Source organism: Nicotiana sylvestris, chromosome 1, assembly GCF_000393655.2.
Source record: "Nicotiana sylvestris chromosome 1, ASM39365v2, whole genome shotgun sequence".
NCBI lineage: Eukaryota > Viridiplantae > Streptophyta > Magnoliopsida > Solanales > Solanaceae > Nicotiana > Nicotiana sylvestris.
Genome location: NC_091057.1, coordinates 155,805,753 through 155,827,284, shown reverse-complemented (window position 1 = coordinate 155,827,284; position 21,532 = coordinate 155,805,753). Strand labels below are relative to the sequence as shown.

The following is a 21,532-nucleotide window of genomic DNA, read 5'->3' as shown; positions in this document are numbered from 1 at the left end:
CCCGTAAGGTAAACATGACTCGAGAAAATGTTCTTTTTTGAAAGAATTGATTGAACAAAAGAATTTCAATTACAACATTACAAGGAGAAGCAAAATATATACCACCTCCTATTTTTAATTACAACAATGCTGTCAGTATCTAGGTAGTCTTGAAATCTGATAATTGGTTTCCAATGGGGTAAGCGGTACTGTTGAGAACTCGGCATCGGAATGCTCAGGGGGCAAGATAACTTGCCGTGAATGTGGTGCCAAAGGGGGTAGGTTATGCTTAGGAGAAGATTGTTGTCTCGGGGAAATAAAGGTAACATCAGAACTATTTGACCTATGTTCTGCCATGGTTCCATCTGCACCCATTGCCTCCTGAAATCCCTTGATTTGATCTCCTGCATTTCCGTTGCCAGCTTCAGCAGCCTCCCTCTTCTCTCTTTCTGTCTCTTTAAGAAGAAAATCAACCCAGAGATCTGCAAAGGACTGCATGAACAGTCCAGAAGCAAAGCATAAAAATGTCAAATTTATGGAAACCTATATGCCATTGGTTGCCAGCTTATTAGACTAGTAGTAAACAAGAACATGTTCGGAGAAACTAAACTAGCTCTTTGATGATATATTCGAATTCCATATACTGCCAAATAAATATGAATACCCTCCACTTCTCTCCAGCAAACAATAAAATATTCACAACATAAGCCCCTCATACAGAGAAACATTAAAACACAATGAAAAAGAGAACAAATAAGTGAAGATCAAGTAGCATGAAAATGATATGAAAGCTTACATTAATCAACTTGAAGCTGGACTTGGGGGAAAAACAAAAAACGCACACTAAAAATAGCACATCAAAAGTTAACTTACAGCCTTGCCTCAGCAAGTTGTAGGACAAAGTTCATTTCACGGTTCCATAAAGAAGAGGTTTAAACGTAAAAGTAAATTCAATTAACTTCTGTCTATTAATTCAAAATGGAGAAGTAAAGGAAATGGCAGAGACCATTTCTGGAAGTTGATAAATTGGATGAATGGTAATACTAGAGCCGTGGAAAGGTAACATGCCAATGTCATCTCTGTTAGATAGCCATTCCAGGTGACAATCTCAACTTGACAGGGCATGTCATAAAGTAAAACAAAGCCACATGATTAGTGAACAAGAATTTACACGATATTTACCTGATCAGATGCCGTACTAGAAGGTGCTGAACTTCCACCCAAGATGCCACCTACTAGTCGTCCAGGGAGACCCAAGACACCCCGGACGACACCTTTACCAGATCCTTGTTGAGCCATGCCTATCCTCTGCTTATCTTCATCAGAGAATCCTAACATACGGACCATAAGATCCAAAACCTAGAAAGATGGAGAGATATAAATACATGCGTCAAACAAAAACCTTTCTTCTTCTATTTATCTTAAATTCTTCCACTATGACCAAGATGTGTTTGCTCTTAATTAAGTCTCTCAAGGTCCTCCATTACATGCATAGATGTTTCATATCTTCTTCGTTTATGCTTCCTTAATTAAAAACTTCAAATTATTATGGGGTCAGCTAGATGGAATCTTTAGTATAAAAAGTGAGTTTTCTGGTTGATTTGTCTTCTTCATTCTTTGTTTTTGCGACCAGGTGAGATTTTTGAAACGTTCAAGTCGAACAAATAACTAGCCGACAACTAGCATTAACAGGTGCAATTGGTGAAGTATTCCCCAAGCCCTCACCTGACTCAACTACTAAGCAAATGATCCTACCTCTTTGCTGTGATTCCTTTGGAAGTAAGTCACCAGTAACTTGATCACAATCCGCCTGTATATGAAAAATTTGAGGTTTAAAATATTTCAAACTATTGTAAGGTATCTAGTAAGCACTGTTACAGCAACGGTAATTTTATACTGAGTAGGAGAGAGATGACGACATAGGATAAGGGCCTTAAAATGGACAGAGAGAGCTTCTTTTCTTTGACTATGGAAAGAAGCAGGCACGATGTAGCATTTGAGGTTCAATCAGAATGTTCATGGGAGGAATGCCAAAAGTACTAATGAGGAACCTAGAATCTAAATACTGTTTCATGACCAATGCATGAAAAATCAATGTGACTTCATGAAAGTACGATGGCTAATTTCAAACTTACTAGATAAATAGCAGATTATCGATTCATATGACAGCATTCTTCCCTCTATTGCCTTGTATAATTTTTGCAGCAAAAGTAAAAGGTCTAATGATTAGAAAGTCTCCATGTACCGAACTAATAGAAGTGGTGGCAAATTTTCTGCTATAATTTTCTCAAAGTACTGGCATGATCTTCATAGATAAGGTGGTTATTTAAATAGGTGTAAGTATTATTTTATTCCCATCTCCAACTTCAGCAGAAAAAAATTGAACAGGCAAAAAGATACTGTTGACAATGATCCCACATGTGTTTTAGCTTTCATAGCTGATAATTTCAATGTTAAAATCATGAGACAAATCTCATGCAGGATACGAGATAAAAATCCAAACTTTCATGGTTAGACAATGTCTCACCTGTCAACATAATTATCAGAATCCAGTGACATCCTATTCAGCCTGGTCATGCTCTGTTCAAGAGCTCGTCGTAGCTTTTCATTGTCTTGCTCAAGCTTATTTATACGGCCCTTCCCTTCAGAAAGTCTTCTCTCCATGTCTGAAAACTTCACCAACATCTCTTCTTTCTCCTTCTTGAATGTTTCTGACTCATTGTAAGCATCCTGATGGAAGCATAAATCATCTTTAGAAAGAGCATAATAGAAAAAGTGAGCGAGAACGTTGGATCAAGTTATGCAAATGACCATGCTCCCAAATTAGCCCTAACAATGCAAAAATTACAAGCTATTGGTATGCCTATGATATAGGAAGTAAAAAACATATAAAGCTAAAGATCTCCTTTTTATGTTTTAATTCATGTTATATCAGATGTTTGATAAAGCACATCTTCAGTTCAAATGCTCTCCTGGGGGCAATGATATTATAGGAAGTAATGAAGCATAAAGGTTACACAACTTCACTACTAGATTAATTCATATGTTGTTCGGAGATGATACTTCAATTTTCAGTGACCATACCTGAGACAGTTGACAAACTTAAACCAACCTATGGTGTAGTTCAAACCTAGGCTTTGAATTAGAGTCCACAAGTGTGAACTTATCCTGGAATGCTTTACCAATATCCAGACACTTGCGGACTGCCTTAGTTGACAAGTTTCATACCTTGCTCAATTCTGACTGTTATGTATTCCAAGTTCAAGAGTAAGGAGGTGCCAGCCTCTATCGTTGAGGAGGTCGAACAGAAACTTGCTAGGAAGAAGAACTACTTGTCTAGGATAAAGTAATCTTGATTAAAGCTTCAGTCTCTAACCGATCAATTTCTCTCCATTTCATGGCCAGTGATAATAATTGGGAACTCTTTCTGATGGTTGAGGGAGTAAAGAAGTACCCATCTGGCCTGATGGAAGAAAACGAGGCAGCTCAACTCTTTTAGGTAGTTTTAGCATCAAGGATTTCACATTCTTTAACAGAGGTTGAAGGAGAGAATGGATTTGGCGTTTTTGCTATTGAACCTGATCATTTTTGAGGAAGCTTATCGTAAATAAAATGGCAGTGATGACTTTGATTGGTTCACAAGTCCAATTTCTTCAGCTTAAGAAGTTCTTTATGCAGGTCATCCATGAAAGTAAGATTTAATTTTCACCAGCGAATTTGCTTTAACTTGATGTTTGATGTTGTTACAGCTTTTAAAGACGGTCTTTCCTGCTATTTTCAGCATTCACATACAAGAGAACAGAAATGTGGCAGATTTTCTCACTTGAAACCATACTGGATTGTTCGATGCATTAAGATTGGGGAATGAAGCAGGTGAATGAATTGTTTCACAAAGTTGCAAAGTGTCACTATTCAGCAAGTACTGCCGATAAAATCTTCTGGAGCAGAGAAAGAGGATGTTACACCTCATGTTTTTGTACGTAAGAGTACATCGTAAGTCAATTGATGTAAGCTCATAAATGAAATCATCTTTGAAAATTTTAGTTAGTTAATCATGTTAACGTGGAGGTTACAAATATTTATGATCATGAATACCAAGTACCAAGAGGATTTGAAGGCTTAGAAGCTAAACGAATTGAAGAAAATAAGTTTCGCTGAAAGTCAATAAGTTGGGAATGTTATAACATGTACTTTTGGGGTAAGACTAGGGTGCTTAATATTATAAGGAGATTATGTTATGAGTTATTTTAGTCATATGATAATCGTGTGTTATGTTTTGAAGTCAAGCCAGTTGTGGAACAGAAGTTGGAAAAGGTCATCACAAGTTACATTCATAAATGTACTGAAAATTTGGGTCAAATATAACTGCGATTTTCTCCCAATATACTTAGAGTTATGGGGTGTTCCACCCATAAAATTGAAGCTCTATGAATCTATTTTCTAACGCATTAAACCGTTTGTCAATACAACATCGGAGTAGAGGGATATATGCGTTTTTGCGAGACCGCGCAGGCTGCTAGGTGACGAGTAGGTGTGTCACCTACTTGCTTAAACGAGAGTCCAAAAAGGGGCTATTCCGGGTCGGCCAAAGAGCCCAATTTAAGGGCTTATCTTCTGCAATATAACACTCATTACATAACACAATAATCAGACCTAAACCCCTGCAAACATCCTCCCAAAAATTTCCCACAAACCCTAATTGATTTTCTCTCCCTTTCAAGTTCTAATTGCAGGTAAAACCTAGAGTTTGAAGAACCAAGATAGGAGTTGAGTTATCCAAGAAATTAGGTAAGTTTACTGCTCTCTTTCATCCATTTTTTCTGTTGTAAATGCATGGTAAGTCGTTCTATATTGGTAAGAACTCACGGGACGGTGATCGGAAGCCGTGCATTCGAGTTATTCACTTGTAACAGACTGTTTTGTGTTGTTGGGTTGCGTGTTTTACTATTGTTTTGTGGAGTTCTGGAGGAGGACGGGTGTGGAGAAACACCACATAAATGCAGGGTTGTGGGCTGGTCGTTCGTCGTAACACTTTCGGGTCGTTTGACACTACTACGGTGGTCGTTTTGTGTATGAAGAGATTGGGGTGTGTTGGGCTGTTTTGCAGTATTTTATGGTGTATATAAGGCTGGAAAATAATGTATATATGTTGTTATTGTTGTGTTCTTGTGTTGGTGTTATCTTGAATTTGGAGGAAGTAAGGATTATAAGGGAGATACTGCCCATTTTAATAAAAAATAAGTGTGTCATTCGTTGTGCGATAGTTGTACCTTTCGTAACTTAATGATAGTATTATTATCGTTGTTGTAGATTAAGGTGTTAAAAGGCGAGTTCAACTTGGTAACGGGAAAGATTGTGATACGGTATGTTAAGGTTAAACCTTTCTTCATTTTGGCATGGTCCCGTAATTACATGAGTTTGATAACGAGGCATAAAGAGAAGTTCATACTCCCGAATTTATATACATTATCCTAATCTCATAAGTTCCAGTATTATTCTCCCTTATCAGGACTTCATCTTCAGTTTAGTTTTGCCTTCTTTCAGCCAAGCTCTGTATATACAGTATTACAGTACTTTTACAACCATCGAGCTATAATCGATGGGCAGACCCCTATTGGGTAACCTCTGATCAGATGATAAGTTATATACTGAGCCTACTGTAGCTGAGCGCCCATGAGCGAGTCCAGATGGCCGAGATACAGAGCCTAGTATGGTCGAGCGCCTATGAGCGAGCCTACTACGGCAGAGAAATTACACATACCGAGCCTTATAGGGCCGGATAGCTATTTTACTTACTATATTGAGAGAGATGAGTCAGTATCAATAGGTAAGCATATCTTCAAATTATATTTGATGCCCAGGTACTTTCAGTTATTATATTTTCAGTTCAGTTTCAGCTTTCAGTTATTCTGTTGCCTTACATACTCGGTACATTATTTCGTACTGACGTCCCTTTTGCTAGGGACGTTGCATTTCACGCCTGCAGGTCCTGATAGACAGCTGGATAGACCCTCCTGGTAGACAAAGTCAAACATCAGCTTGGTTGGTAAGCTCCACTTCCTTGGAGTTACCAGGTCTAAACCTTAGAGTCCATTTGATATATACAGGTTTGATGGGTAGGTCGAGGCCCTGTCCCGATCATGATAGAGTTCAGTTATCCCTAAAGGCTTGTAGACGAGTCCTGTACATTTTTATATCAGTATTGTGACTTTACCAGCCCTATGTAGATGTTTAGTTTGGTATTGCTGGTTGTAGACGTTATTTCAGATGATTCAGATTATGGCCTCATCGACCTAAGTTGAGGGTTACCCCTCTAGAGTTCACAGTTATAGAGTGGTACGCTCGGGCCGAGTATGGCACCGGGTGCCGGCCACGCCTCTTCAGGTTTGGGGCGTGACAGAGGATGCACTTTTTTGTCAGGTCTTATTACAACAGTATCACAACAGTATCAGCCATAAAGCTAGTACTAATGTTCATTGGAAGTTTATTGTTGTACGGTTCCAAATGAAGTGGCATTTCAGCCAGGTTTAAGGAGCTCAATGTCGCTTCTTCTATTGATAGATTGTGGAAGAGAGCAAACTTCTTTATCACTAAGTGCTTCAACGTGTAACTTTCATGTAATAAATCATCTACTGCCTCACCAAAAGATTACTTTGGACCTGTGGAATTTTATCTTCTTTCTTTTGTGAGTCTATTGGATTATTACAGCTAATATTGTTTATCAGCTAAGTCTGAAGATCCAGCACATAAAAACGAGAGGGAAATCTGGTTCCTTTTGGATCTGGACTATTCGTAATTCCCTTTTCTTTGGCGGCCCTTGTGAGTCATTATATCTTCGAATTATTATTTAAAAAAAGCTTTTAGTGCATAAACATATATTTGCTAAAGAAGGTCCTCCAAAAATTCCTTCTAGTTTTCAAAATAAAATACCATGTTAAGTCATAGTATAAGAACACTGCATGAAGATATGAATTAACCAAGCTTTCATTCAAATAGATGTACTCGAAAAAATAATTTACTCTATTCTAGGAACACATTGAGAACATAAGCAACCGGGCAGCAAAATGGGATATACCTTCAAAAGCCCTGAAAGTTTATGTGATTCCTCCTTTGCCGCTACCAATTCTTCTCCAACGCGTTCCTGGACATATCAAATTGTAAATGCAAAAATAATGCATAAATTAGAAAGAAAAATTGGTTTCAGAGAATTATCTGTTTGTTTTGCAGCATACTAGAAAGATACTACCATACCAGAGCCCCCCTCTTCACGGGACAGGGAGAATAGATAAAAATAGAATTACCTTGGCTTCAATCTCGGCATAGTATTGGCCAAGTGCAGTTTGTAGGTTAAGGACTTCAACATTTTGGGCTTCTATTGTGCTCAAACAGTTGGCTAGTTTTTTATTTAGCTCGTTGACTGTATCCTTCGACTTCTTTAATTCATTATCATTAAGGGTTTTGACATCTTCTTGACTTGCAATTGCTTGCTTAATAGCTTTTTCCAACTGCAGTATTTGAGCTCGTTGATATTCGATATTTTGACGTAGTTCTTCAATTATCTGGCTGTCTTCATCCATCTTTTCTGATTCTTCCATTTCCTGCAAGCACAGCAGCATGAATGACTATCTTCTACTTCGCCCTAGAAGGCTTATCCCAATTTCACTCACATATATTCATTACAGTAACAATATAGCGTTAAGACATACACAACATCCCAGTAATTAAGAAATAGTGTCACATTGGATGTTAATTTGCACTACTCTAAACTAAGTTAACTAGGAGAGACTAAATCATCATCCACAAATACAGATAAATGAATACAAAGTTAAATCGATTATAACATGACATGTATCTAGAACAATAATGAGACATAAGTTGATAACAGATTAATGGTTAATTTCCAGTTGATAAAAAGTCACTCCTCAACGCGGTGAAGAAAACGAAGAAACCCGTACACTATGATGAAAGCTAATATGGAGGTCACTAGACCAGATGAGGGAAAAACTTAACAAGAAAAAGAATAAGTCCAGTGAGGGCTGAAGACTCAAACAGCAATGTGGGTAAAAGTATACATACTCCATTCACATTAATGATAAAGAAATGGACATTGGGCCTAATTCAACCCCAAAAGCTAGCTTATAAGGGGAGGATTTCCCAAAACCATATAAAGAGTCCAATACTCCCATCTCCAACCAATGTGGTATATTCAACCCCCCTCCCCCACCACCACCAGGCTTGGCAACCGGAGCGTGAACAATATAAGACGGAGCTCAATATCGGGTAAATGAAGAATTGGGATTGACTTGACTCTGATACCATGATAAAGAAATAGAACCTTGGGCCTAACTCAACCTCAAAAGCTAACTCATGAAGTGAGGATCGCCCTGGACCATATAAAGAGTCCAATACTCCCATCCCAAACCGATGAGGGATATTCAACAATTAATATCCTATAACAACATGAATTCATGGATGTAAACAGGATTAGAATATAAAAAGATGATCTGACATCTACAACAAATCTGAGTCCAGCCAGAAAAAAGCCAAATCAGCAAAGACGCTCTGCAGTCTGCACTGCTATCGATTAACAGTACTGTATAGAGCAACAAAAAAAAAAAGAGAAAACCTCCTGAATTCCCCTCTAGCAGCTCAAATAAGGTACACTCATTAAGTATTAGTTAACCTTCTCAAGTAAATGCTGCTTAAGACGTTTCAGTTCTTGCAGTGCTTTGTCCCTTTCCCGGCGTGTTTCCTTCAATTCATTCTCCAAATTTTGCAACGACCTCTTCATTTCTTCCTTTTCAGGAAATACCTCCAAAGGATGCACCTTCTAAAATAAAATTGTAGATTAGACAGTACATATAGTTTAAAAAAAAATTAGGCAGAAAGGTATTGAAGAAAGTTTATACCAAAAAAGTTGAAAGAGTGAGTCCAAAAGTTACGAAACAAACCCACCTCAGTTAAACCATTGATGTTACTTCTATCAGCTGAAGAAGCACCAGCTGCTGAAGCTTCTAATTTATCTTTCTCATTCTGCAAGAGAGAATGTCAAGGCATGTCTCACTTCAATATTTGCTAGTTTATATTGAGGATGAAGAAACTACAAAAAGCATTTGAAATTTCTCAGTGCCATATGCAAAGAGGAAGAGACTCATAAATCACAGCAAAAGATATTAATGCACATATCATCGGAAAGTCACTAAGGATCTATTATGCCACAACACTAACCTTAAGATGACTGTTCTCTTTCTGCAGTGTTTCTATAACTCTTCTCAAACCGTCTATTGCTTCATTTGATTCATCGTTATCTCTTTCATGAAGCTCCATTTGCAACTGTTTTAATTCAGATACTTTATGAGATAGCTCAGCACGAATATTTGTCATCTCCACAGCCATCTGAGATGCAATTTACAGAGAAAAGGAAATTATACCAGTACGACAGCGGAAGCTGGATTCAGTAAGGCATGCAGAAAAGAGAAGTCAAAGACCATGACCACAACTTAGCACAGAGTACAATAATGTTTAGCGAAGCAAGAAAAATTGGGTTATACACGTGCTTGCTCATCCTGTCGTGTGTGAATATTTATTGGACTACCAAAACGTTTATGTTACGCAGTACGAGAAGATACAAAGACGACAAAAGATATTGGTATACTCTACTAGATGTCAAGGTACATAGCCAGCCTCCAGTCACATAATTTTCTCTTTAATGAACAGCCTCCAATTATATAATTTAAACACAGTAAATCTTTCATGAAGATGTACATCTAGATATGCTAAAACATCTTTGTGAAGGTGACCAACTCTAATTTGTCTTTGATTGATTGATGGATTATTACCAAGTATAGTGACTGCTGATAAACAACTCAAAGGCCAAGCTAACCAAGATACTAGTGAGACACCTGATATGCTCCAGTGAGATCAGATAAGATCAAACCATCAAATGGCAATAAAAATGAAAAAAAAGAAACAGTAAAAATATAAAAACACTTATTAAATAGAAAAACTTCAGAAGTTGAATACTGAAATATATTACCCTATCAAATTATGACTATAGGATGTCACAAGGCCACTATGCATCAATACATAAAAAGCACAAGGTTAGCACTCACTTTATCCTTGTCTACTTTTAAAGAGTTCAGCTCTTGTTGGAAAGTCGAGCTCAGCTTCTGCTCCTCTAAAAATGGAAGTGGTTTCAGACTGCATATCAATTGAACCGTTTGAAAATTATAACAGCCATATTCATAAGTAGTTAAATACCTTGTAACCTAGTTTGCATATTTGCCAGCTCGGTCCGTTCTTTATTAAGCTCCATTTCCAGTTTTTTTAACTGCAACTCATGAGATGCCTGCATGGCTGACAGGGATTTATTTTTCTCTTCAAGCAAGTCTGCAAGCTCCTAAAAGAATTAACATATTTCAGTAAAGTTTCTTAATCAAAGCTAGAATCAGTAATAAGGGACAAAAAAGGAACTAGAAAAGAAATAAAGCCAAGTGTTGTTACTCATTATATTTGCGAAACCTCTTTTATTTAGCACTAGTGCCTGCGAAAGGGACAAGTAAAGGACATTGAATCTTGTAAATTGCTCTCCTTATCCCCAATCAAATATCCTAGTGTAATTTGCTAAGCTTATAAGATATGAGTTAACCTACTTGATGTTAAGTGGAACATATTTAGCCCTTTCAAGGACATAATGTTAGTGTAAAAGCAGATCATAAATTTTGGCTACTAATGTCCAACAAGCATAAAGAATGCAAATATTTACCTTTAGCAACTCTCTACAGTATGAGGCATGTTTTGTCACAATACAACAGCACAACTCGACTGTTGTGCAAAGCAATGAGTCCTTCCTCTCCATGATAATGGACATTATTCTTTTTAGGCTGAATACATATGGAGACACTTAAAGTTGGTACGATTTTTCATTTAGACACTTGAACTTGGGGGTGTTTCTAATGAGCACGTACATTACATGAACTTTGTTCCAATTAGGCACTTTCTGCTGAGTTGGCACATAGAGTGAGTTTCACCCAATGTAGGCGCGTGAAGAGCCCAAAAAACAGATTTTTTCTTCTTTTTTTGTCTTTTTTATTTCCTTCTTCTTCTTCTTTATGGCCACCACCATTGCCTCCTCCACTTTCACCATTTCCTTCTTCTTTATCAGTGTCACTACTCATATCCAATCCAATTGAAGATTAAAGCAATTAATGGGTTCTGCTTCACACAACAAGAATGGCGCCCCATTTATTTGACTGTTGCAGCCTTAGAGTATTTCTGCACCTAGCTTTCACCGGTTACTACTTGTCTTATAGCTGAAAATTTCATCGCCACCAAATCCTCTGCCACCCTCCTCTCTAATCCCATCGCCGAACCCTTCTTCTTCACCCCATTCATCTCCAGCGTCACTCTTCTTCAGGAGCATCCCCCTATTGATTAAAACTAAAATGAGTCCGAGTTCTTCATTTCAAATCGAAACACCATTAATGGGTTCTTTAAAAAGCTTGAAAGTTTAAAATGGGTTACTTGATTTGATGAAAGATTGTGAAATTAATGTTGGGGTTGCCTTCGGGTCGTCTTGGAGAATCTTTAGATTAAGTTATAACAAATTTGGAGGAGATAGTGAAGAACACCAAGAACACACATTAAATAGATTTAACATAGTTTTTCCTTTTTTTTTTAACTCAAAAAGATATATGTCCTCATTTTATTCGTCATTCGACACATCAGCAGCGAGTGTATTGCACACACTTTGTAAGTTTCACTAATAGTCAAAAGAGTGTCTAATTGGAACAAAGTTCGTGTAATGTACGTGCTCATTAGGAACACCCCTAAGTTCAGGTGTCTAAATGAAAAATTGTGCCAACTTTAAGTGTCTCTGTATGTATTCAGCCTTCTTTTTATTGTTTAAAGTGGACATTAAATCTAACCATCCTACTTAAATATCAGATTTTTTGTCAGTGGCAAACAAAAGAAACAGTCAAGTGTGCCTAAATCACACATCACGTGTTGCGCTCTTACCACTTGATCAAAGCCCCGGGGATGACAATGGGCAATATTCTAAACGCCCACATGAAAGGCTGACCTGAAAAGTAGCTCATTAAAACGGGGGAGAACTGGTAGGTTGTTTACCTTTTCATTGCCAAAACTGGTTCCATTGCTTAGTCCATCCTGCTTCAGAGAAAACCCATTGTTTGCTCGGCTTCCAAAGGAACGGTTAACAATAGCTTTACTTTGACGGTTTGGAGATTGATCATTGCTCCCCTAAACAAACCCAGATAACATCAGGTGCAGACAACATTTGTAAAAAAATATTAGGGAAAATGGCCAAATATACCCCTCTACTTTCGAATATTGTTTACATTTAACCTTCGTTATACTATCCGGCCAAATTTATTCCTACCGTAATATTATCCAGCTAAATTTATCCCTACCATCAGTAAACTTTTAAAAATTACCCCTCAGTCCTTCAGGTGATCTAGAATCTCCCAAATCATTTTAATTAAGTCACTTATTCTTCTTCTTGATCCATTATTTTTGAAATAATTGGCATTTACCTGCTTTCTTAATTGAAAAAAAAAATAAGAGAAAGAAATATTAAAATAATACAACGGTTAGTAAACAAAGTATGGTAAATTGAAGAATCTAAATTAGGTAGCTTGTCTAAATTCCAAAAGTATTTACAAGATCCCAACTTTAATGAATTCGTTGCACCAAACATATGGAGACCTCAAGTATTAGTGATAGAAGTTGAAGTTCCTTGGTGAATTCACATTGTCGAATTCAACTTTGCTTTAATCAATGCCTACGCATTGTGCGCTCTTAAGTTAGTCGATCGAACTATACTAACCAGAGAATAACAAAATATATTCGAATATACATGTACATATATGATGATCAGTTGCATCTAATACACAATAAATAGACCCATTGAATTCTATGGTATGTATATGGTTAAAAAATAATAAAATTTTAAACCAATTACATCCATTATTACAAGAATAGAAGTGGGTACATTAGTAATTAAAAATGTCCATGAATAATTTGTATAGTCTAGTATCTTTAGCATCCACATCAATAGTAATTTTTGAAAATAGTGGAGCAAGAACAACAAGCAATTTAAAAAAAATAAAAAAAAATTGAGAGATTTTGGATTACTTAGCAGATCAAGGGTAATTTTTAAAAGTTTGCTGATGGTAGGGGTAAATTTGGCTGGATAGCATAATGGTAGGGGTATATTTGCCCAAATAGTATAACGAAGGTTAAATGTAAACAATATCCGAAAGTAGAGGGGTATATTTGGCCATCCACCGATATCTATATATACCATATTAAAAGCACGAAACCCCTTACGAAATGTTATTCTGTCTTTTTTACCCTTTTAAAATAGAATTTCATTGAGCAAAATAGTCAATTGATTAATTCTCTAATATTTGGGAATAGTCATTTAATTATTTTTCTAATATTTAGGATAGCTATTTAATTATTTTTCTAATATTTAAAAATAAATATTTAATTGTTTTCCTAATATTTAGGAATAAATATTTAATTATTTTCCTAATATTTAGGAATTTAATTTTTTAATTCCTTCCCGTTCTAGAGTTCTCGCATTTTCAACTCCATGTAGATTTAGGAGAAGTGCTAATATTTTGGAATTTAGAATTACTTAAAATTTTACCTTATATAAATCGCTAAAAAACACTAAATACTTATATACATCTAAACGTGAAGAATATAAATGCTGGCATTAGGAGACAAGTTATAATTCTTAAGCAATATCATTATATCTTCTCTACAAAATAACATATTTGTCGTTATGTCTAGAAATAAATAGTGATTAGTAGTTTCTATGAGATATTAGTATAGAAGGAACGGTAACGAAGATACATTTGTAGGAAAGAAGCTTAAAGAGTTATTTCATGTGGTCATAATTCTAATATTCCTCGTGTTAAAAATGACTCTACATCTTCTTAGAAGTTAGAACTTAGCAGACTCACGATATTCAGGCTTGATTTTTCAAGTTATTTCCGGAAATAAGTATAAAGGTTGGAGAAGGACTAGAATATTTGTTGCGAGCAATTAATATAATTAGGCTCCCAAGGAATTTTAGGTCAAGGTTCTTGCTTTATTGAGTTAGTTAAATAAGATCAATATTCTTATTATGTTCAAGAATTTAAACTGTTTTTAATAAATTTATTTTGATTATTAAGAATGTTATACTTTTCGATACGGGATGTATGCACGTTATGCATGCACAGATTTTTCCCAGCATTACATATAAGTTGCTTGGTATATCGAACTCTATAATACAGACACTAATATTGTAACAAAGTTCTTTTCAGCCATATAAAAAAGCTATAAAGCATATGTCTAATAGTAATACTTTATGAAAATTAATAAGATAGTCAATAAATGAAACTAAACAAATACTAGGATTTTTGTTTAAACTCAACACAATTTTTAACATAATTAATATAATTATAAATAGATTTTTATTTATTAAGGTGGGGTACACGCGCATCGCGTATTCCTAAAGACTAGCACCTCATAATTAGCACTACTCACCATTCTCAAAATGGTGCATTACTTTCATAGAAACCTTTGTAGGTAAACATCATGTGAGCTTTTTAATACAGAGGATATTTTTGACTGAGGGTGGGGAGATAAGCAACACCAAGGCTATAGAGAGACATTTAACACAGACCATTCTATATCTTCATCTCCAGAATAAAAGGTAACATAACAATGTTTTCAGCAACTAGCTGTAATCACACAATCACTTAAAATCCATCAACTGTATGGATAGCCAGAAAATCATTAAATATATAAGCAACAGAATAATTATGCTTGATTAAAAAAAGGCAACAGAAATAATTATTAAATAAAAAGCTTTATTTATGGAATAACTACCTTATGCATGTTTCTAGATGCACTCAAGGAAGAACTCGATTGTAGACTTTGCTTCAACGATCCATTTTCTTCATTTAACCTTGAAATTTGATCCTGCAGAAGTGACTTTTCAAGTTGTAAAAGTATAACAAAATTTTACAGCAAAAGGCACGGAAATAAGTGTCCCCAGACAATTGAAGATCATGATTTTCAAATACACATGTTTATGGAACATCAAAGAATTTTTGACCAAAATCATCGCTATTGAGCCACCCCAACCTTAATGACATTCTCATAACATTTCAATTAATAGACAACATCCTTTAAGTTCTACAAAACTAACCAAAAACATCCCCCTTAAATTTTTTCATCCGCTTCTAATGGAGCTTATTGTTTTTCATGTAACTACCCGTTGCTTTCTTTTTCCAGACAAACACTTCCTTCTTTCTTTAAAAGAACACCGAAAACAGCCATCCTAAGGCCTTCCTCCAGCGAGAGAAATATGAAAGCCAAGAAATGGAAACGCAAGAGATAGTTAAATTCTAGGTAGTTGACTACATAATGAGAATAGAGCTAAGATTTTCCCTGGCTTCATCCTTCAATGACGAACTCAGAAAGAAGACTGCGTTACTCCCCAAGTAGGTGGATATACTGCTGGTTGTGTTATCTATTCATGGACTGCCTAAATCACTAAATTAGAAGAGAAAGAGATAAGAAGGAATTAAATTAGAGGGAATTAGGTGATGTTATTGCTGAAGGCAGCAGTGAAATGTCCATCGTATGTCACTCATGCAGATCCCACAAGGACTACATCCATGCAACCCTACAAGAAAATTGGTGTCTTGGTTTCCCATTGGAGAGACTTGTGGAGGGCTATTTGCTATTTTGATTGAAATGCCTATAGAAATATTCGATTTTGGCATGAAATAAATAGAGGATTCCTAATCTTCCTGGATTCTGCAGCCAAATCATAACTCTTTTATGTGCATCAGATATTGCTAACTTCCCTCACAAAAGTTCATGAAAAGATCAAATTGCTCACAGAGAAAGGGCCTTCCTCCAATGGCTCCTCCGTTCTTCCAAAGAATCTTCATCTCCCGTCTTTTATTCGGTCATCCTTCCGATCTCATTCTCCAGCAATTGAATTGTAAGTTACTCCTCCTATCATGTGCTTTTTCTTTCTTTATTTCCCTTCCTCAAATTTTTCATCATTAATCAGTCAAAACCCCTATTTTCAAACAATTTTTATCTGTGGAATGAAAATTATTCAATTTGGTTTAAGCTACATTGTATATTTGGTTGTAATTCTATATACTTGCAAAGAGGAACCTTTTTTTAAGTTTCGGCCAAGGAGTACTTCCAACAGTGTTTTAAGCAAGAAGTGAGGTTTTTTCTTTTTGATGATTGAGAAATCTGTGTGTGGCCAAACCTTAGGACCAACCGCAGCCTTCGAAACTCAGGGATAGTGGACTCGCTCCTCTACCCTTCTCCATGTAAATACCATGCTTAGTTTGCACGGAACAGACTCGAATTTCTGACCTAAGTCATAAGTCCCTCAACCAATGCCACTTGAACTAAACCCGGGGCAGGTTTTTATTCGTTTATGGACGGAACGAATGAAATGAAGGGTTTGTTGGAAAAACGCGACCAAAAAGAAAAAGAAAAAGAAAAAGGAGGAGTAGCACGTGAAAAACAACAAGCTCCATTATAAGTGGAAGGACAACTTAACATAAGGATGGTTTTGTTCTGTTCTGGAAAATTTAAAGGATGTTTTTCTATTAAATAAGATATTTTAAGAAGTAGTTAAAGTTAGAGAGAAACAATAGAGATGGATTTAGCCAAAACTCGAACATCAAAATAGTCACCACAGTATATGGGATCATTTTTTCTAAGCAAGAAACAATATCATGATTATTTTCTTCCTGAAGAAGATATTGCATTACATTGATCCCCTCAGCAATGTCCCGTTGGGTTCGAATGGGCTGTCTCGGACCATCAAATTCAAGTAAGGAAGATTTAATAATTCGGAACACCAATAAGAATTTGAAGTCACAAGCATGACATCACTTCTGAAACTTGCCCAACTACTGTATAAGATATCATGTCAAGCTGAAGGAAAAAAAAAACTTTACCTCTTTTTCTTTCAATAGAGCTGCATAATTAACTGACAGTGCCTTGATTTCAGCCTCAGATTCTTTAAGTCTCTTAATTTCAATTTTGTATTTCTCTATCTGCAACACAAGCAAATCAAACATGCCCAATTAATTACATGCCACCTTATGGAACAGGACAAAGAACTTTTAAACAACCAAAGGTCCCCTGAAATTCAATTCTTGCCACAACAAAATTAGACTCCAAGGAAAGTTATCTTTTTTAACATAAATGTACTCATTTCATCTTTTTGGTAATGATGATGATATGAGTTGAGCTTACAGAAAGAAATGAGGATTCATATCGCCGATCCAACTTGTTTGGGACTAAGGCATAGTTGTTGTTGTTTTTATTCATTTCAGCCCTGTCCTTTCCTCAACTAGAGTAAATTGTCTTGTCAATCTATTGAATTAACTAATCGTAACAACATTGAAAGGAAAAGGTTATTTTCTTCTTCTTTTTTGTTTCCTACCCGGCGTTTGGCACCCGCTTTGGGACCCAACTAATCAAAAACTACCAAGAACTCTGATGAAATAGCATCTAAAGATAACAGCTAGGACATATAATCTAATGCAACTAAAGACAGCACATCAGCACTTAACATTTTCTCTGCATTATTTCACCTACTCATCAAAATATATTTTATACTAAATCAGTTTATAAGTGACAAAATCATCTTCTCTGAAAGAACAACAGAATTTCTGAAGGCAAACATAGCAACATACATAGCCTTAAACATAGATGCATTTTTTTGCTAGCTTTTGGTGCAGCCTGCCTTTGTTAATGATGTGGATTCCCTGTTAGAGATGATTGAGGCCTTGCACAACATGTGAACTTTTGATGCACTATCTTAGTGCTGTTGCAACATTTATAAAAAATATACCATTACTTATTTAAAGAAAGTGACAAATAATCCAACTTTAGATCTATCGCAACATTTTGTCTGCATTATCTCGCCTTACGTATCAATATTTACTACCTGAATCAGTTTTAGAATCACTAAAGTAACAAAACAACCCAACTTTAAAGCTATCATAACCTCCGATGAAATTGAATGTTCTTAGTCGATAATTTATTTTTAATTATCTAATACACGACAACCCAATAATACAAAAAAGAGGCCTTAAATGAGAAGAATCTGGTTTTGGAGCGTTATTCAGCCTCCTAACATTACCCTCGCCAATCAATCCGTTTCTAGCGAGCTTATATATCTCTTCTTTCAAATAATTAACATATAAACCATCAACATAACATGAAAATGTAATGAGAACATATTTTCAGCTCAATGCATTCATCTGTGGGCCTCCCAATGTCCTTTCATGCAACACACAATATCACTCAATCAACTACCCAACCGGTGTTGTCAAAGGCGAAAACCATTAAAAAGTGCCCCAAGTCTATCGGGGATTTAAGTAAAAAGCGCAATTAAAGTGTGGGCTTTAGTTAAAAAAAAGGCGCTACGAAGAAAAAAATAAAAATGTATTTTATGCAAGAAATAAGTAACAATTTCATTAATAATGATATCCTTAGGAAATAATATATTCTTTTGCCAATCATATTTATTGTTTTGTGCTGCTCTATTCAAGATAAAACTTATGGGCAATGAGGCTCACGCCTTAGCCTTGCCTATACTGAAGCGCAGCCTAAGTGAGGCGAAGCGCATACCCTTAGATTTTTTGAGCTTCAAGGCTTAAGCACGCCTTATTTAATAACACTGTACCCGATCACTCTCAGATTAGTTATGCTCGATTATATGAATCCTCTATGGCGGTTTCACCCTATTCAGGTAGCACTTTCCTAGTAGAGACATCGTTACAAATTCATACAGTTAGACTATATTCACATTTAGTCGCCAACCTATCACAGCTCTCCTTTATCCTAACTCTGGACAGTCCATGCTAGTGAAGCTCACATGGATAGAGTCTCGCCCAATATAAAGCAAACTCAAGATTATCAACTTTACACAATGTGTAAATAACTAAACCTACTTAGTCCTCCATTTTTTAAATTCAAAAGCCGACCCTCTATCAGGTAATACTGGGTTAATTGTGTGGTAGACGTGTGTCACAAGTTCGAGCCCTATTGAATCCTCTATTCAGGCTCATTACATTCTGATACTTAATAATAAATAGATATTTTCTAAAATACCTCTGGGTTGTGAGCAGAACCGAAACCATTGGCAATTGGGGAATGATATGTCGGCGATTTGGAACGACCGAAGCTTCTAGAAATTCTCCGATCAGATATCGAATTATTCTCCGGTGGATCACCTGAACTGTGAACGGAAAGCTCTTCTTCGTCGTCCTCGTCGTCGTGAATTTCAAGAGCGATCCTATTGAGATTCTCCTTAAAATTCTCAATTGAACTCCACATCTTTCAACCCCGCTGCCCAGAATTTATCTTCGAATAAGTTCAGACAAATAATCTTGAATGGCAAGATTTGGGGGGTGGAGAAGATCTTTCTGTTACAAATTAGAGGGAAGAAGAACAAAATGGTGCCTGTTTTGCATTTATTCAGAGTTTATACGGTAGATCTGGAAAAGAAGAAATTACAATCAAGTTTATTTTATTTCGTCATCATAAAAGCAACGTGTTTTGTAATTTAATTACGCGTCAGTCAGATGGAAACCCATGTTTTTTTACTTTTTTCCCCTTGAGAATCGGTTAGCCCCGCCATGTTGTATGAGACCGAGCGTTGGCCGGTTAAGAACTCACACATTAGAAGATGAAAGTTGTAGAGATGAGGATGTTGAGATGGATATACGGGCATACAAATAGGGATAAGATTAGGAATGAAGATATTCGAGAGAAGGTGGGTGTGGCCCCCATGGAGGACAAGATGGGGTAAGCAAGACTCAGATGGTTCGGGCACATTCAGAGGAGGAACACTGATGCATCGGTGAGGCTGTGGTGGGTACGAAGAGAGGTAGAAGGAGGCCTAAGAAGTATTGGGACAGGTGATCAGGCAGGACATGGCGCGACTTAGGGTTACTGAGGACATGGCCTTTAACATGGAATTGTGGAGGTCGAGCATTAAGGTCGTAGGTTAGGGAAAAATTGTGAATATTTCTACATCGCACTAGAGTGAGACTAGCCAGTTAGGAGTTAGTCTTAGGATGCTACTAATCAACTACTGATGATGGGTTTTATCTGTTGGTTATTAGTATACTTTACATCTTTCTCGTATTTCCTATATTTCTTATATTGCTGTTATTTTGTTATTTTATGGTATTTTATGTTATGTTATAGATTTTATGTTATTTTATTATGAGTCTATTGATAGTACTAATATAACGTCTCTTGTTGCTTTCTTGAGCCGAGGGTCTCCTCGAAACAGTCTCTCTACCCCTCGGGGTAGAGGTAAGGTCTGCGTACATATTACCCTCCTCGGACCCCACTTGTGGGATTATACTGGGTTGTTAACAGGTGGGTCGGGCCGGGTTTAACGTGTTCGGGTTCATCCAGGTAAAAATTGAACCGTAAGGGTTACGGGTTGAGGGGACCGGGCCGGGTCGGGTTTAGTATTTTTTTTTTTTTGTATTTTGTATAACTATTGTAAGTTATATTAATATTTTGTATTAATATAAAGAATACAAGGAAGATGGGAAAAAATTACACTTATAAATTGCAAGTGCTACATTTATTTCAAGATTCAAACTTAGAAATTGAAAGGTTTACATTTAACAACAAGTAAATTAACCAAAAAGAGTAAATTCAAAGGTTTTGCATTGCCTTAGTAAGTTCTTCATAATCAATATGAACTGAGTGACCTTCTTCTGGAGTGTTAAATTCGGATGGGTTACCATGTGTTAATATATCTCCAAGTTCCTCGTCTTCTGGGCTATCAACATCTTCACGTCCTTGATTTCTTCGTTCTGGTCTAATCCAATCTCTGAAACATACTAAAACTTCCAAATTATTGCTTCCCAATGAGTAACGGGTGTCTCCAAGTTGTTGTCTTGCTTGGCTAAATGCACTATCTGATGCAACAGTTGAAATTGGCACATTCAGCACGTCCCGAGCCATAGCGAAAAGAGCAGAAAATTGCTTTCCATTCTCATGTCACAATCCCAACGGTGAAAATTTCTTTGTGCGAGGCTCTTTTTGCTTTTGCAAGTAGAATTGAGGTTCATCAATATTCCTGCTACTGGTTTGAGTGTTAGAAAATGTAGAAAAAATATTAAAACTATCAAGGCTTTCTTCATCATCCACAGTAACATAAGTGGTACAGTGCATAGTGAGATTAACATTGCCTACATTAAGAGCAGCATCATCAATTACATTTGCATAATAATTATATAATTATTGTAAATATTCATTTAGCTTGTTCGTACAAGTATGTAAATCAGGGGTTTCAGTTGATCCAATCTCCATATAAGTATATAAAACATTCATTAATTGGTGACAATCAGACATCTTAATAGAAGGAATTAAAACAGCACAAATTAAGTAAATCGGAGGAATTGGAAAGAAATATTTTTTGAATTTTGCTTGCATTTTTTCAACAACATCTCTA

At 36.2% G+C, this 21,532-nt stretch overlaps 1 protein-coding gene across 3 annotated transcripts; it reads right to left on the bottom strand.

The window, feature by feature from the left end:
* Positions 1 to 19: 19 nt before the first annotated feature.
* On the bottom strand, positions 20 to 19,548 carry LOC104218232 (golgin candidate 4). 3 transcript variants are annotated; one of them, XM_009768675.2, is made up of 15 exons: positions 19,165 to 19,548; positions 16,998 to 17,096; positions 14,887 to 14,979; positions 12,109 to 12,240; positions 10,240 to 10,378; positions 10,092 to 10,156; positions 9,208 to 9,375; positions 8,935 to 9,012; positions 8,663 to 8,809; positions 7,281 to 7,577; positions 7,055 to 7,120; positions 2,507 to 2,709; positions 1,735 to 1,789; positions 1,162 to 1,338; positions 20 to 471 (listed from the first exon to the last, which is right to left on the bottom strand). In XM_009768675.2, the coding sequence occupies exons 1-15, from the start codon at positions 19,387 to 19,389 to the stop codon at positions 133 to 135; spliced, it is 2,283 nt and encodes a 760-aa protein (XP_009766977.1). In that variant the 5' UTR covers positions 19,390 to 19,548; the 3' UTR covers positions 20 to 132. The 3 variants fall into 3 exon arrangements, with proteins under 3 accessions (XP_009766977.1, XP_009766978.1, XP_009766981.1); XM_009768676.2 differs by having other exon boundaries at positions 8,663 to 8,806; XM_009768679.2 differs by lacking the exons at positions 12,109 to 12,240; positions 14,887 to 14,979; positions 16,998 to 17,096; positions 19,165 to 19,548 and adding an exon at positions 10,745 to 10,939.
* Positions 19,549 to 21,532: the final 1,984 nt, after the last annotated feature.